General features: G+C 36.0%; 1 protein-coding gene across 3 annotated transcripts in view; it reads right to left on the bottom strand.

Moving 5' to 3' along the window:
• LOC113042226 (partitioning defective 3 homolog) overlaps positions 1 to 17,793 on the bottom strand; it is a 407,940-nt gene that overhangs the window by 162,044 nt on the left and 228,103 nt on the right. For all 3 annotated transcript variants that reach the window (XM_026200884.1, XM_026200885.1, XM_026200886.1), the window contains 2 exons: positions 10,130 to 10,315; positions 9,862 to 10,032 (listed from right to left, as the gene is read on the bottom strand). In XM_026200884.1, coding sequence (XP_026056669.1) covers positions 9,862 to 10,032; positions 10,130 to 10,315 — 357 coding nt within the window. The remainder of the gene's footprint in view (positions 1 to 9,861; positions 10,033 to 10,129; positions 10,316 to 17,793) is intronic.

Genomic DNA, 17,793 nt, shown 5'->3' with positions numbered 1-17,793 from the left:
TCTATCTATCTATCTATCTATCCACACATCCATCTTTTCTAGTAGTATATCCTTCAGAAAATACACAAATAAAAACTTAGTTATGGTCTTTTTTTCATATTGTTGCCTTAACCATGATAATACCACTTTAACATTAAAACACATTTGAGAAAATGTTGCGGTGATAATATCTTTGTCTACATAGCAGCATCATGTAGTCATTCTAATCCTTTCTCGAACACACACACACACACACTTCCAGACTGGGCTGGCCTCCTGATGCTGTTTATGAGGTCTTAATCCAGCGCCCCTCTCCCTCTCTCGGCCTGTAATTACAGGTCTTAAGCTGTCACATGCAGCCTCTGCTCTGTCCAGCTCTCTCTGGAGACCCAGACAGCCTCATTAGCCCTCTCTATCACATCTCTCCAATCCCATTCTCTCCCTCTCCTGGCATTCATTTCCTCGGCTGTATAGGGAGCAGATGAACTCCTTTCCATGGCAGATCTGTTGTCCTCTCCCACATATTTTCAGTCTATTTTTCAAGTGGATTATGACGGCTATAAGTGCCCGAGGCTGTGCAGCTGTGGGTTGAACTTCTCAAATTTATCCTGTGAATACTGTGCTTTTGAGCCAGTGACAGTTTATTGTTTGTCCCCATAATGGGTGAATTAATTCTCTCAGTGGTGAGAGTAAGGGCACTGAATGGGTACAACTGCTTTAGTTAAGGAGCAAAATTCTACACATTTAAAATCCACATATAATATAGAATTAGTCAAGGTTTCTTACACCCAAAATGTAATTTAGTTTTCCCTGACCATTTAGGCTTAGACCTTCATGATGATATATGTGTGTTTTGTTGAATTTTGTCCCGTTTTATTTAATCTATTCATAAACACTGACATGTGCAAACAAAGAGCGTTCAGTGTGCCGGTGTCCAGGTGCAGGTTAACAGGTTTGTTTTTGTTTTTTTGTTACTGTACCTTTTGTATGTAAGTGACCTTTATTGTGACCGGCTAACCTAAGTCATCTGTATGGGACCATTGCCTAAATACTGGACATAAGTTGATATATAAAATTTATATATCAACTTATGTCCATAGGATATTATAAATACAGGCTGTAACATGATAAAGCACTTATGTCTGTGGCATCTACAGATCAAAATTAGTTGATAATTAAAAGTGGCAAATTTAAGTACATTTTCAGATACATACATTAATTTATATAGATTTTTTTTAATACAGTAAACTTAGATTCAAATGTACTTTGCATTTATATATTTAAGGATATAATAAATAAATAAATTATATGTATATCTATCTATCTATCTTGATAGATAGATGTTCAATAAAATACACAACAAAATGACTAAATGAAAGTGTAAAAAATAAAATAAATATTGATTGATATATTCATAAAAACTACAATGGTATTTAAATTATACTAAAATAACACTCATATTACAAACTTGCTTTATTTATGCATTATAAACGTGCTAAACCTTACATATCTAATTTTTTATACATTGTATTTTCATTATTTAAAAAAAAGTGTGTAAATGTATCAATATAGTTAAGTTATTATTATCTTTACTTATTTAATTTAATAAAAAAAGAGACATTTTTACCGACAACAAAGAGCAAATGAAAGCTACGCTGATCTCCTCTGTACACTACTGTCTCTGTTCACCTTGTGAAGTGTGAGTGAGTCAGATTGAGTTGTTGTGACACCGAATCTGCACAATACCACTGTGCTTTAGTACGCTGCCCTTTCATTCAATCACTTACTTTCTCATGTGCACCAATTGAGTTTCCCTGCTGAGCTGTGAGTGGATTACAGAGAGCGTCTTCACTCGGAGCCGGGCTTCTGCTCCCTGGACGCCTCCAGTCAAACAAACCTGCCTCATACACACACCCAGCTTTTCCTTTGTTTTAGTTATTTTTTGTTGCACAAAACTACATTTCCCATGATGCTTCTGTCCTCCTCATAAATCCCAGCAACTGTGATATGACATCAGTAAGTCACCGTGAGCTCATGTCATAGAGGTCCATCAGAGAGTAAATAAACTAATGAAGTTCAGATCCAGACGTCCTTCTCTTATTGTCTGGCGCATGTGGATGCGTCCCATCATGCCACGCTTCGCCCCATGGAGCAGCAGTATGGCTCGATGCTAATAAAACCATAATTTAGCAGTCAGGCTGATTGATAGCTCTCTCAAGACACAATCGATCAGGCCCTCATTTCAGCAGGACGGTTTTCTGAAGCCAGCGTGGCACTTCCTTCCTGATGTCAGCTCTCATGAGCGTCATGTGGACACCAACCACATGGGTTGTTTTTATGCACAGGAGGCACTTTAGCTTTAAAAAAAAATCAAGATTAACTGTCCTTCATAATTGAGATGCAGTTTGGTAAGAATGCTAAGGAATTAAGAGTCTAAAATTGCAATTAATAAAGCAGAAAGTACTTATTTTGGCACTCATATTACAGCATTTAAAAAATTACTTCTTAATGTGTTATAAATGGATATTTTTGCTGGACTAAATAGAACTAAACATACTTAAAAAAGATGCATTCACTTTAGAAACAGCACTGAATAAGATATTAACAGCTTAGTTACGCAGCAAAAATACTGTCAGTATAAAAGCACGACGGAAGCATGCTGTTGCTTTGCTTACTCACTTCTTGTTCAAATCATGTAAACCAGACTTCAGCTGCTGTGCTATACTCTACATTTTTCTCTTTTTCAGTGGTTGGCAATTAGAGCAGACTGCATCAAACATCTACCAGGTTACTGTACACCTCCTCTGAGACTAATCTACAAAGTTCACATATTCTGAACCAGGAGGAAATAATAGAAGAAAATGAGAAACACTTCTAAGGATATTTTAAATAGTTATTTTGTAAAACATCAAATTATCTTTACCTTGATGCAAATTTCATACTTTCAAAGAACAGAGCATCACCGAGTGAGGACAGCGTGTGCATTTCTCTACTCCCTAAAGGATTTCCAGCTATGTGCAATAACTTTGATTCCTCTTTGTAGTAAAAAAGAAAATATCCTCAAAGAAACCGTGAATAAAACAGCGGACCAGAGAGCCCTTCACAGTTCTTCAGACATAACTCCTGAATATGCATGAAGATGGTTGTGTTATATGCATATTCACACTTATATATATTGTGTCAATAAATGTACATTGTTGTTTATAGCAAAAAAAAAAAGTATATATATCATAAAATGCCATTTGAATGGCAATATTATGTGTAATATGCGTAAAATGTATAAACAAAAATGAATAATAATAATGTGTGTGTGTGTGTGTGTGTGTCTTTATATATATGTTGTGGCTTACCTTACCTTTCTAACTAAACTGGGATTTATAGATTGTCAAGATTAAATTTGTCCCATTTTATTTAATCTATTCATAAACACTGACACGTGCGAGTTGAAAGGCGTTGAAGAAGAGGACGTCTTTGTGCTGGCTAAGAGGTTAACACATTAATTAGAAAAATAATATGTTAAAATACAGACCTATGTGGATCATCTGCCATTTCATACTGACGATTAATGACTAATATGAGTATAATATGACTATAAACTTACTGCGTGATGGAGCCTAGAGAATATACCTAAAATTCAAGATATGGGGCAAAACGTCTGTTTGAGATTGTGTCTCAGATTTACATCACATAGTTAAAAAATATCACACGAGCTGTAGGCTAAGTACAATATCACAGGAGTGCAAATGTGATACTCATCTTATACAACAGTTCATTAAGAAGTTAATATTGTGTTATTTTAGACACAATGCTGTCTGTTTTGATCAATTTTGCCAACCAGAAGATAAAGACAAAGCAGAACTGTTGATCTCTGAGTAACCCACAGCAGTATTTCATTTCTTTAATCCATGCTTTGAACGAATTTGGTGAACCATTTGGTGTGTTGAACCATTGGCCATAGTCGCGTTGGGTTTGATTCAATGAACCATTCATAAAGAACCATCTACTTCACTCCTGATTTAATCAGCCATTTGAACGAATCAAATGAATGAATAAATGACTCGATGACTTACTCATTAAGAAATTTAACACCTACTGGCAGTTTTAGTTTATTATTTAGAGTATCATTTCATTAAAGAAATTATTTCATATTTTCAAAGTAATAATAATAAAATTAAGAAAATAAATTATTAACGTTATAGTTCACCCAACCAAAAATGACAATTCTGTCATCATTTACTCACATGGTCCAAAAAAGTAGGCTATATGTAATACATTTTTAAGCGTAATGACAGCGCTGTGTCACAGACGAACACAAGCCAGTTAAACAGCGTGGAAAACTAATTGGACACACTCAATCTGGGGAAATGTATTAATTTCTCATTTCAATAATCCAGCGCTGATAGGCTCACACGCCGACCTTTATGAAGAGCAACATACGCTTCCAATTACCCACAGTCCTCAGAGGCTGTCTTTGAACAGTCTGGTGAACTTTGATAACTTCACACCAAACATTTATAATAATAATAAGAATCTTAAGTGCGTTAATTACTCAAAACTACATTTCTACTTAAAGTTTGCTAAAACGAATATTGCTTTTGTCCCCTAATTTTTCATAAGTTTTCAAGTATTTTAAGAAATTAATTGAATTCAAATGACTGCAAGACTTTTAATTGCCTGAGAACTTATGACCTTATATTAATAGAATCCGAAAGCCATCGATTGGAACCACCGCCTCTCTGAAGCTCAGCCTCAATTATTGAACTGAAGAAGAACACGCAATGACCAATAATACATTACATCATTATCTGGGTCACGACAATCCCTTACCAAGAACATCACTGCTTCAATTACCAAAGGCAGTCTGAGAGATAGTCACTTCTCAATTTGAAACCTATTTCAGACAAGAGCATTTCACTCAAGTCAGCGGCTGATTATTAAACCCTTCATTTACAGTTTGAGCCTTTGGATCTACTGCAACTGTGACAAAATCAGGTCAATCTTTCCACGGCAGGCCTTTCCCAGTTCCATCTGCGAGTCTTTAGTCAGAAGCACAAACTGTACAACTTCAAATCATGAATTGCCTTCCTAAACAGCATAGGTGCTTGAGAAACAAACACTGCTCCAAAAGGTTGGAAGAAATAATGCTCTCTTCTAAGATGTCAAAATATTAAGATGAATCATATGTATCTGAAGACAGCTTGCCTATGCAGCCTCATCTCATTAGTATTCGTACATAAGGTTTAGAAGAATGGTTTTGTAGGCACTGAAGCATATATTGACAAAGTGACAGCAACTAACATTTAAAAGCAACCTCTCCTTCAACTAATACTCCTGTATAGGTCGTTTGTCCAAATCCCTGAAATACGACCCATGAGAGCGCATACTAAAATTGCGCCCCTATCAGCAACAGGATGTTTTCATATTAATTTCATATTAATGTTTTGCACTCTTTTATTTGCGCTGTAATTTGGGTTTTGTGTAGCTCAGTTGGTAGAGTATTGCTTTATACGCTGATATGTAATCATGCGATCACTGGTTCGATCCCAGGGAACAAACATGCTCATAAAATGTATATGCTCTATAAATCATAATTTTGCATGATTTCTGTCAGAGGTAGGTTTAGGGGTGGGGTTAGGAGTGGTCATTGGAACGAATAAGCCACCTACAGTAGTAAAATATGTACGAATTACTGTGAGATTAGTGTAAAGAGTCCACACGTTGCATTGAAATAAATGAGCATTTTGTTTGGTAATGAGGTTATATATAATTTCATGACGACAGATGCAGCACAATACTGTTGTTATTTTTACACCCGCTAGATGGAATTTTACTTAAAAAAATTAAAACATAGGTTGTAATAAGGTACTTGCACAAACGACCTACAGTATATGGTTGTTATTTATTGGAGGACAGGCTCTATATTTTGTATGCTCAGCTTTAGAAACATAAAAATACTATTTTAATACCTTTATATTTCTCTCTCTCTCTCTCTCTCTCTCTCTCTCTCTCTCTCTCTCTATATATATATATATATATATATATATATATATATATATATATATATATATATATATATATATATATATATATTTACTATTAAATAGACATTTCTTAATCCCTACCCTAAACAGTTCTCAAAAACAGTGTTATTTTAATAATATCAATATACTATAAAAATATAAATATTTCAAATTAGGATTTATTTTTATATTTTCAGTTTTCATTTTAAATGTAGTTATTTTGTCATGTGCTCTTGTCATCTATATCAGTTTTAATTACTTTAGTACTTCAGTGTTAACCTGCTTTAACACTGTTTCATCTAAAATTTTCTAAGGTTTCATCTATACTATGTAATTCCAGCTTTCCAGCCAATTACTCCATATTACTGCATATTTCAGATGCAGATTTTTAGTGTCTAAGCAAATATATAAAAATGTATTTGCAACAGAACCACACTTTACATATGAACACCTGCTATTACTAACGAGCGAATGGACTGGCTGTATTTTGGAACAACAGAGCTTTTGATTGACAGCGTAGGACATCGATTCACATTCAGGACAGGACTAGAGACAGAATGTGCTTCTCCCAAACATAATCGAGTACACACACACACACACACAGGGTAGTGGACAGTGATGGATCTTATTCATTTTAATGCTGGCCTCTTGTTTTCCAGCATTTGCTGTATGACAGTAGCAAAGCACCGGCTGTCAGAAAGAGCAGTGCCGCACAATCTCTGATTCCTTCAGTGGCCCCTGCAATCTCACGCTACCCATCATTCTCCTCTTCTTTCTATTTTCACTACTCTTGCCATCTCTCTTTTTTCTTATTTCAGCTTTCCATCTCTCTGAATGCCATATCAAAGCACAATTTATAGTGCATGTTGGTACACAGCGGGAGCTCGGCTGCACTTCAAAGTTGGATGAAAAGGATGAAAGCAACCGTCCTCTTCCTCGTTTGACAGACAGATAAAAGCGACCTTGAGTCCGGGTGCTCCTGAAGGCGACAGGTGACCTTGGGACGAGCGAGAGAGGATGGAAGGGACGCGTCTGTGTGTGTGTGTGTGTGTGAGGGGACAGAAGAAAGCATGAGTCTGCTGCTCTCAAACGGGTCCAATCAGCTCCACACCGTCACTAATAAAGGCTGATCTGAGCACAGCAGTGGGCGCTTGGTGTGTGTGTGTCGCAGGTTTCTGGGCGTACATCCGTGAATGATTACAAAAGACGTTATATTTTAGTCAGGTTGTGAGTTTGCAAGAAGAGGCAGACTGGGTACAAAAGAAACTACAGAGACTTATTTCTTCTCTCTGTTGTGTTGTCTTCACTAGATGCACGCAAATACAAATACAGCACGAGCGGTGCAGTCAGATTCATATGAGTGAAGGCTGTAATGTGTAAGGTGACTGTTTATGTGTTTTAAATGCACAAGATGTGTTTGCTAACCCAGTGTCATTTTTCACATTCCTATATTGCATCAAACTTTTACACAGGACACTTTTTACTAGTCACAATCCTCCTGAAGTGAATGGCCGTGACCTGAAGATAATATACAATAAATTATTTTTATTATTATTATTTACCTACACACTGTATATTTGACATGAATAAAACATTTTAAGTATTATTGCTACTTCAATATACATAAGCATACACTACCATTCAAAAGTCTGAGGTCAGTACCTTTATTTGTTTGTTTGTTTATTTGTTTATTTTTTTATTTAATTTCACAAATTCGTATTTTTATTCGGCAAGGATATATCAAATTAATCAAAGTTGACATCAAAGACATTTAAAATTTAAAAGATTTTCTATATCCACAAAAAAAAAAAAAAAAAAATATGAAGCAGCACTGTGTTCAACATTAATAATAATCAGAAATGTTTCTTGAGCAGTAAATCATCATATCAGAATGATTTCTGAAGATCATGTGACACTGAAGACTGGAGGAATGATGCTGAAAATACAGCGGAGCATCACAGACATAAATTACAGTTTACACTAAAATCAAATAGTAAACGGTTCATTTAAATTTTTATAATATTTTAATAATATTTCACAATATTACAGGTGAGCAGAAGAATTAAATGAATAAAGCAATTATTGAGTTTCCTGATTTTTCTCCTTAAAACAATGCGTTTCAGCACAAATATAATCAATGTCTAAAACTGTGCTGCTTCATCATAAATTCAAACATTTATCATCAAATAGAGTGAATGGTCTGAGCTGTAGGATTCACTTTCATTTTATAGCGCACTGTACTTTTACTGAAAGCCATTGTTACTGTGTATTTTTATTTCTCCCAATAAATTTTAAGAAAAAAACATCAGAGATGCAGCTGATATCTAAAAGAGCCATAAAGGAGACTCTATGAAGTCCCTAGAGCTCTAAAAGAGCAACGACTCTCTCCTCTGGGAAACATCCTCTCCGTGAGAGCACGGCCACAGACGCCAGACGTCTCATTTCCATAAGCAGTCATCATTATGAATTTCATCTCCTTCTAAAGCAGGGCCTTCAAAGCGCCTGTCGTATATTCTTTAGAAAGATAAGTGTTAGATTACACTTTCAGATGTTATGACTCTGTGAGGGCAAAAAAAAAAAAGAGCGAAACACAAACACACATCCAAAGGATTGCATTGGGGAAAGAGAGGGGATGGAAAAGACGGCATTTGAAGTTGATATTTGATATTTCATTCTGCCATCTGTTATCAGTATAAATCAGCATGAGCTTTTCAGCGGTCAAATTGCTTTCGATCGCAATCCGCTGCTCACACCCCCGTGTCACTTTCTCTCTCTCTCTCTCTCCGTCTCCTGTGTCTGTCTGATAAGAACTACACACTTTAATTCACTTTTTCTGCAGTCAAACTTCCCTGTCTGCAGACACTACTCTGTCGGTCACTCACTCAGACAGCTTCTCCGTTCATCTTCATGCTGGATGAAAGTCATTTTCATCTGAATTTAAGAACCTGCACTGAACTATTGTCTTGTAGTTTCTTGTATTAAAGTCTGGCAGCCAATAGTACCAAATGGGGAAAGTCGGTACTGTGTTTAGATGCCATTTTATTTCAAATATCTCTAATAAACGCCATCAACACTCTTGCAACACTCTGGTTCCTTAGGTCATGCAGAGTTCAATCTTTCAATTTATGCCATGCTACATTTCCCAGCATTTTGACAAAACATACTTTTCACATTTATCCTTCGGCTTTTATTCCCACATTTGGGTCAGATTATCTTCAGGTCATGCTGGGTAAATACTAATAAAACTTATATATATACACCAAACCATTCACAAGCAACAAATACATTCATTCGAAAGGATGCAAGATCAGGAAGACTGAATCTTTGGAACTGTATTGAAATGAAAACGTCTCTGTATCATTGCTACAATCCCCTTAAAACGCAAGCAGTTTGAAGACAAAAATTGGGAATAATTGGGCCTTAACTCAAGCTTCTTGTCGTCTTTCATTCCTAATGTTTGAAAGATTGTAGAAGAACAATGATCAAGTTTCACGATATTTCACGATACGAATTAGTACTAGATAACTACAGATCAACTTTTAATCAAGTACTTTACTTGCACTTTAGTTTATTAGTCTTATTAAATAAGTTTACTTCTTTAAAGCATGACAAACGATTATTAAAACTATCAGTTGAATGTAGTTTAAATGTAAAACTTTTAATTCGACTCGAGTAGAAAGTGCATGGAAGTGTGTCTCTTTAAGTACATTCGAGTAGCCTTTTGTTTGTAAGTAAAGTTATTAGAAATATTCTTTTAAATTTTAGGAACACTACAAGAGCAATATTCAATACAATGAAGCATGTATGAATGTAAACACAGATGTGTGGTTCGTCTGTGTGTAGCAGACGGTGGATGACTGACCTCTCCTCTCCCTGCGAGCCGCCGGGCCACGATCAGCTGAATCATGCCTCTCTTGTTGCCCTCGATGGACATGGACGTGCGGAGGGCCTCCATCGCTTCCTGGTTGCTTTTCTCCAGCAGAGACTCTCCATTAACCGCTATCAGCTGGTCATTGATCCTCAGCCGCCCGTCCTGTGATCGCACACACGAGAGCATATTAAAAGTTTATTTGGAATATATGAACATTAAAAAAGAGAGTGCCGTAGCCAATCAGAGAGCTGCTCCTCACCTTGCAGGCGGCTCCTCCAGTGATTATAGACTTGACGAAAATGCCCAGGTCAGCGTGGCTCTCTTTCGATCTATTGCCCTTGACGCTGACCCCTAAACCGGCCGAACCCGAGTCATTGAGAGGGATTTCAAACGTCATAAACTCCCGCGTTCCATCCGGGGTCAAAATTAAGTCGTCTTGTTCTTTCTAGAGAGATAAAGAACAGGTCAAATGGTACTAATTAGTTAAACATAGAAAGTGAATTTTATTTTTTTCAATTTTCAAATATTTTTTCACAATCGAATAAGCATCTAAAAATAAGCCACTCATTCCACCAAAGAATATGAACACTGTGTCTGTGGCGTTGTCTAAAGCGTCCCAGTAAGCCCAGTATAGCAACAATTTAACTAATGGCATGAGTTTGGGGTGGGGCTTTCTGTCTGTTTGACCAATGACAGGCAGGGAAAATATGGAAGCTTGTTTCCATCATGGTTTCTCTCATAATTCAAACTTTATTCGTGCAATTCTAAGGGGGAAAAACGTATAACTTGTGTTTCGTTTCGGTCATGGAATATTTTTAGCCCCTACTTTTCTTCTTAGAATTGAGAGTTTATATCTTGCTTAATTTAATTGTAATTCTGACTTTTTTGCTCAGAATTGCCAGAAAAAGACTGAATTGTGAGATATAAACTCAGAATTGCAAGGGAAAAAAAGCCAGAATAGATTCATTCGTTCCAAATTTGTTCATTCATTCATTATTTTTTCGCCTGTGGTGCATCGTTTGATAGTGAAAGTGTTTGGAGGATACTTGTTCGAAAACAATCATATTGCAGATCCATTTTGAGACAAAAGTGGTGTATAAAATGACATACCTCAGCTTTAATAATAAAAAAAAAGTGCATAAAGCTAAAAATGTAACTAAAGGCATCAAATAAACACAAAATTCTTTATGAAAGCAAGGATGATTTTTTTAACCAAGTTTTAAACCATTTCAACATATTTACTGCCAGTGGACTACAAATATTCATCAAAAACACCATTAACTCAAAGCTGACACATTAATAAATGCCATTTAAGATTAACATAATTAGTATAATAATATGAATACAAAAAAAAAGGTTGAATTATAGAGCGCTTTGAGAGGTGGGGAGAGATTAACACAGTGGGATCACATGACTCATTAAACAGGATGTTTACAACGGTTACTATGGAGACCAGTGTTAGCATCCAGTGAGTGGGCGCTGTCCTGTTGTACACAGACGATCCAATCACAGCGCAGAGTCAAACCCATCATATATAGCACCCGATGGAGTAAAATCCAGAAATACATTCCCATATCATACAGCATTTCTAGCTGGTCAAGCAGACCAAGTTTCAACCTAGTAGATCATCTTGGTCACAGCTGACCTGCAAAAATCCAGCTACTGTGTTGCAAAATCAGCTTTTGTCCAGCAGGGAAGTCATTAAAAGGTGTTTCACAGGAGAGAAATCCACTCTGTATAACACCTTTATACAAAGCAAAGGTAAGTGTTCAGCACACACACACACACACACACACACACACACACACACACACACACACATGGAGCTGAAGAATGCCAGGTGCCTGGCTTTAGTCCAGCAGCCGAGAGCAAGAGGCTGGAGACGAGTTATAGAGATTCAGCCAAGCATTCAGGTGAGGCCCCTATCTCTCCTTCCTTTCATAATACACCTCACACACACACACACACACACACACACACCATCGACCCGTGCCTGAGCGGTTGCTATGGCAACACAGGTGTCTCTCAGCAGACAATAGCAGCTCTCGGGTTGAGAACCAACGTCCAGGTGAAGTCAGCAGGACGAACACATGCTGGGCGCTAACGCAGCGTTCACGCGTGTGATTTTCACCCAGTCATTTAGTTCCTGTCACACCGTCAACAAGTACGCAGAAGGACCACAGTCTTTCAGACTGACACAATGAAGAGCCTCTCATCGGCTCGCTCTCGTTCCCCTGGAGAGGCCCGGCGGCCAGAACTGATATGCATTATGGATAGAAACATGAAAAAGACATCTTTCTGAGTTTGACTCCAATTCTCGCCTTTGACAGATAACACAGTTTTGCCGGTTGTTCTGTGGCAATCGAGAAATAACATGTCAAGCACTTGAAGGAGTTTCCAGAGCTGTCGGTAAAGATACAGAGCCTCCTCATTTATAGCACTATTTTGCTGGGTGGGTTATTTAGAGGAGCTCAGAAATATAATAATCAGAGACTGTATTAATGCTTGGGGAAATTATAACACTGTGAAGTTTTATGATGTGCTATGTGTAGTGCTAAATCAAATGGAAGAGAAAAGATTCCAGATTATATCCTTCAATCAATCAAATGAGAAACTGATAGACAACGTCCACAAATGATCTAATGCAGTTATCTATCAGAATTGTCATAAACAAACACAACCAAACTAATAACTTACGATTCAGACCATTTTAAAACACTGCTATCTGTCTGAAAAAAAAAAAAAAAAAACATGCAATGACAAAGCAAGAGTGTAAGTTTAATAAGGTTAGGAATTAATAAACAAAACAAAGAAAGCTAAAATTATTTCATAATAAATAAATAAAACAAAGGCAAAACAAAACAATGCATTGAAAGCATAATAAAGAAAAGCAAATCAAAGCAAAACGAGGTAAATGAACAAACAAAAGACTAATCATTTAAAAATCGAAAAAAGAGATATAACTAAAGAAACACAATGAATGAACACACCTATCCTCTATGAGTTGCACGAATGTTGAGATTATTCATGTCAATAGCATAAATGTGGGGCAAACTTAACAAATTGTACTTAATTTGATGCTCAAAGCATTTTCACACCTGGCTCGTTTGGAGCATTTGTTTCTGAACCGGTTTGTTTCAGCATACTGTACATGGACACAGCATTTGCAATTGAATCCGCACCAAAATAATCAGTCCAAGATCTCCTAAATAACTAAAGCTGACTGAAAGCAAACTCTTACATTAAATCCAACCCAATGAACCATCGATCCAAGTTGTATCATAATTCAAAATAAGAAATGTGTTGCCTAAAAAGCAGCAGTGTGAGCACATTATTGACTTGCATAAACACATGTTGGTACACTTTAAATTGTTGCCTTGCAAAAGTGAACTGAACCAAACAAAAAGAAAATGCATTTTCTTTATATATATTTTTTAATGATCTACAGGTCTTGATTTGATTACATTTATTTTGGGAAAAAGTTTGATTTTCCTTTGTCAGTAGTCAACTTTCTGTTCTGCACTTAACAAGGTGAATTTAAGTTACCAACTTGAACCCATTGCAATATCTGCAAGCACAAGACTTTCACCTTAAAATTAAATTCTTGATTGTATTGATTTTGACCATTAAGCTTCAGTATGCCAAGTCAGAATAAGTACTTTACCAGCACTACAGATGACTTCAAACTAAATTCCTCAGCCTGAGGTTCAAGGATCCCCAAGCTGTGTCTAAAAAGACACACAGCTCTAATTCTCTGGCCCCAAAGTCACTGTGAAGTTTTATTACATACAGCAGTTTGTCTGAAGGTCTGAAACTGTGTTACAAACAGCTGGTTCATTTTCACAAGCCTTCACACACTGTATATTTCTTTTATACAGTGACAGAGGGAAAATGCATGACTTTATAAAAGGTGCACCGAGCTCAACCCGGTCCATTGTGCTCGGGAGTAATTAATTAATTCATAAGCTGACTGGATGGTGTGCATTCATTACATGCCTTTGTTTCCAGAGTGAGCTTGAATTATACTGTCAGTGCACAGACAATGAAGAGAAGAGCCCATGAGAGATGAGACAGCATCTGAACACACACACACACACACACACCGAGAGAGAGAGAGAGAGAGAGAGAGAGAGAGAAGAGCAGACGTCTAGCATTGTGTAGTAAGTAAGTGGTGAGTAAGTGAATGAATGAAAGAGATACAAAGAACAAACAAAAGTTAAAATTAAAGAAACAATAACAAAACTTACGAAATAAACACACTTTCAAAAGAACTAAAAGAGAGAATGCATTGATGAACAAACAAACCAAAAACACCCTCAAAATTATCAATTAACAAAACAAATGAACAAACAAATCAGTGAACAAAGAAAAAAAAACATTAAAATAAAACTAACCAAGTAACTAAAACAAACAAACAAAATAAAAAAAAAACAAGAAAAAATAGAAGAAACATGGATTAAGGAAAGAAAAAGTAATTCAAATGTAAATGTTGCTTTCTAAGAAAGAAAGAAAGAAAGAAAGAAAGAAGAGAGAGAGAGAGAGAGAGAGAGAGAGAGAGAGAGAAAGAAAGAGTTACAGAGAAAAAAAATTGTAATTAAATTACATTTACTCATGAAAATGTTGAGGATTACAAAGGAGGTTACATCTGATATTATCACTCATACACACACACACACACACACACACTCCCACATACAAATTTCATTGGTTTCTTTCATAGATTGCAGTGACTGCTATAAAATATGAAAAACCAATATTTCAGGAGTTAAGGAAATTATTATTCAATAACTTTTTTATTTCATAAATGGATTTATATATAGCTATGCTTCATCTTGTAAATATATATATATATATATATATATATATATATATATATATATATATATATATATATATATATATATATATATATATATAAATAATTTCATTGTCATAGCTATGTAAAGATTTGATTTTAAAAACAGTATCTGTTTATTTCTTATGAATTTAAATATGTATTTAACCTCAGAATGATCCCAAAGTAAGTCTGATTTTGTGGTGGCTGTGCTTCAAAGGGGACACTGATCTTCCACACGTTGGTATGATTCTTTAGGGTCTTCATGAACTTTCTGCAACATATTTTGGATCACGAACAATGGGTACTCATCTATCCTTGAGTATGAAGTTTTTCACAAAACCTGCCTTGAATTGTCCCTCATTCAGAAACCAGTCTGGAGTAAAATTATTTGCGCAGACATTAACAAATTTAGGTGTATTCAGTGGTGCATTACCATAAAAAAATTGTGTCCACACACTGCCAAGACACATTTATATGCAATTTTTGCATCCGACGTCTACTTTAAATGTTTTATTTAATCTTAATTCAAGTGATAAGGGATTTTGAAAGTGTGACAGTAGTAAGTGCTAAGTACTGCTTTAAGGTTTACCATGCCTGGTTTTTATGTTTGAAAATGATAAACAGTTAAAAACATTAGAAATCTCGAAAAGTATCAAAAAGTAATCAAAAGTAATCAGTTACATTACTTTAACAAAGTAATGAAAAGTTGCACTGCGTATTACATTTTAAGTAGGGTAACTTGTAGTCTGTAACCTATTACATTTCCAATCTAACCTTCCCAACACGGCGAACAAATCAGTGAAGGCAGGAAAAGAGGAAATAGTAGCAAAAACAAGAAGCTTACAAAAATAAACAATGTAATGGAGGGAAGGAAGGAAGGGATGAAGAAAGTAAAATATTGAACTGAAAATATAAATATTGCTCTCTATCTTCAAACTGTTGCCGAGGTTTGAAAGAATTTGCATGGCTGAAACTTTCTCGCCCGAACGGGGCAACGACAGAAAGGTCACTGGAAATGAATTTAAGAGGCTGAAAGAAATCAGTCGAGTATGTAATTGCCAAGAAAGCCTGTGCATGATAAGTATAGAAACATGAAATTTCTCACCACTGTTTCTTTGGCCCGCCACCTTGTGATAAAGACTGCATATTAAACACCTCCGACTAATGCACATTCAAGACTTTCAGGTACAATTAAACCTGAAGAGCCGAGAAAGAGAGAGAGAAGGAGATTAGATGAGACAGTTAAAGCTTCGAAAGGGAGAATCGCTACTAAAGCCAAGGTGACACGAAGAGCTGGAGAAGAGAAGTCAAACACCTCATTCACACATTTTTTGTTTCAAGAAACCAAATTCCCAACAAAAGGTCAAAAGAAGAAAGCGAAAAATATTAGCAACATTGCAGGACTGCATGATAATAGTTAAACAGTTGATTATCACTATTCTGCTCAAAAATACTATCATGAGTTTTCTCATTTATTTTATTTTATTTTTTATTTTTTTACATTTGATCAAAAGTATTGTACTTTCACATAAGCACAAATCAAAAGAACGTCAACTTGCATGGTTTGCTTACAGATTTAGTCGTGAACAGAGTAATCGTCAACATGAAGATCGCTATTTCAGCTAAATTAAGCTATTAATATATTATGAACCTTAACATCACAATTTTCTGTAAAGCTGCTTTGATGTGTATTGTAAAAATACAAAGTATGTTATAAAATTTAATTTTAAGGATGACTATATCACATTGTACAATATATATTTTAAACAATTTATCATGCAAAGTTATCAGAGTTCAAATCAAAGGTAAATGTAGTTAAAGAGGAATAAAATACAGATTTTCAAATAATTGAATAACATACCTAGATAAAATAATCTAAATAAGATCTAAAGCATACAATAAATGTTTTTTATGCCATTTATAGTATTAGTCAGCTGTAATTAGACAGAGAGAAAATTGGGCTAGGTTTTATTACTTTTGGGTGGTTTCTTCATTGGCTTTGAGCTGTAAATTTTTCTGGGACCTGGCAACCCTGTGTATTGCAGCGAGTGTGCTTCATCATGGTTACCAAGTTTAGAAGATTAAAACTGATCAGAAACTATATTGACTTATGAAAAATTATCAGAGGATTTAAACGGTTAAAATCTGGCAATCACAACCATGATAGCTTGTGGAGGCTTGTTATCAATACAAGATGCAACATTAAATAAAATAAAAATATATCTGGCTAAATATTGTAGATGGTTATGCTTAATATCCTGACAACGATTAAAATATGATGCATCCTAAAGCCTACTGGCTTAAGTGTGCTGATCTTATTTTGGTTATACTTAATAAGCTACATGCCTACAGAGGATGTCATGTTTAATAATGAGACAATATTTGATCATTACCAGCATTGTGTTGAACGTATAAACACGTATGTGCTACAAGGACGGCATCGTGGTTGAGACCTAACTGTGCTTGACTACACCACATGCTCTCAGCAAGCTCTGCCTGTCCCAAAACCGCTCTAAACTAGCTTGTTTATCAGCGCTGTACAGCGGCCGCTCCATATGAACAGCTAGGATAATTGCTGTCAGAGCTGAGAGATAGAGTGCTAAACAAAAACAGGTGGCAGCTCAAAACTGTTTTGTGAAACGAAACGAAAAAAAAAAAAAAAGCTAGCAGAATGCTATTGTCTTCCAATGCACTTTGTGACATTAGGCTTAATTATAGAAGTGCTTGGCTTTCTCAATCTGCAGCCGCGCAAACTGGCATGTTTCAAATGCGGCCCATAAAAGCGCTCGTGAAGGGAACGGCTGCACATCTGCAAACTGTGGGGAAAAGAGAGGGAGAGAAAGGGGAAAAACAAGGGAACGATTCCAGGGGAGTAAAAAGGGTTCGAACAAGCAATTGAACTTAAGCGTGCCAGTCTGGCTAATGGAGACGGGTGAGGTAATTTTCACAGTAGGGATGCCAGGCGTAGTGCTTAAAAAGAAAGAGCGACTCGCCATGCTTGACTATCCTAAAAAAAAATATGGGTCTGGGATGAAGAGGAGATTGGGATGAGCCGTTAATGGATGTCACATTTGCAGCTTGGGAGG

This window comes from Carassius auratus, chromosome 24 (assembly GCF_003368295.1).
Source record: "Carassius auratus strain Wakin chromosome 24, ASM336829v1, whole genome shotgun sequence".
NCBI lineage: Eukaryota > Metazoa > Chordata > Actinopteri > Cypriniformes > Cyprinidae > Carassius > Carassius auratus.
This window is presented reverse-complemented; position numbering and strand designations above follow the sequence as displayed.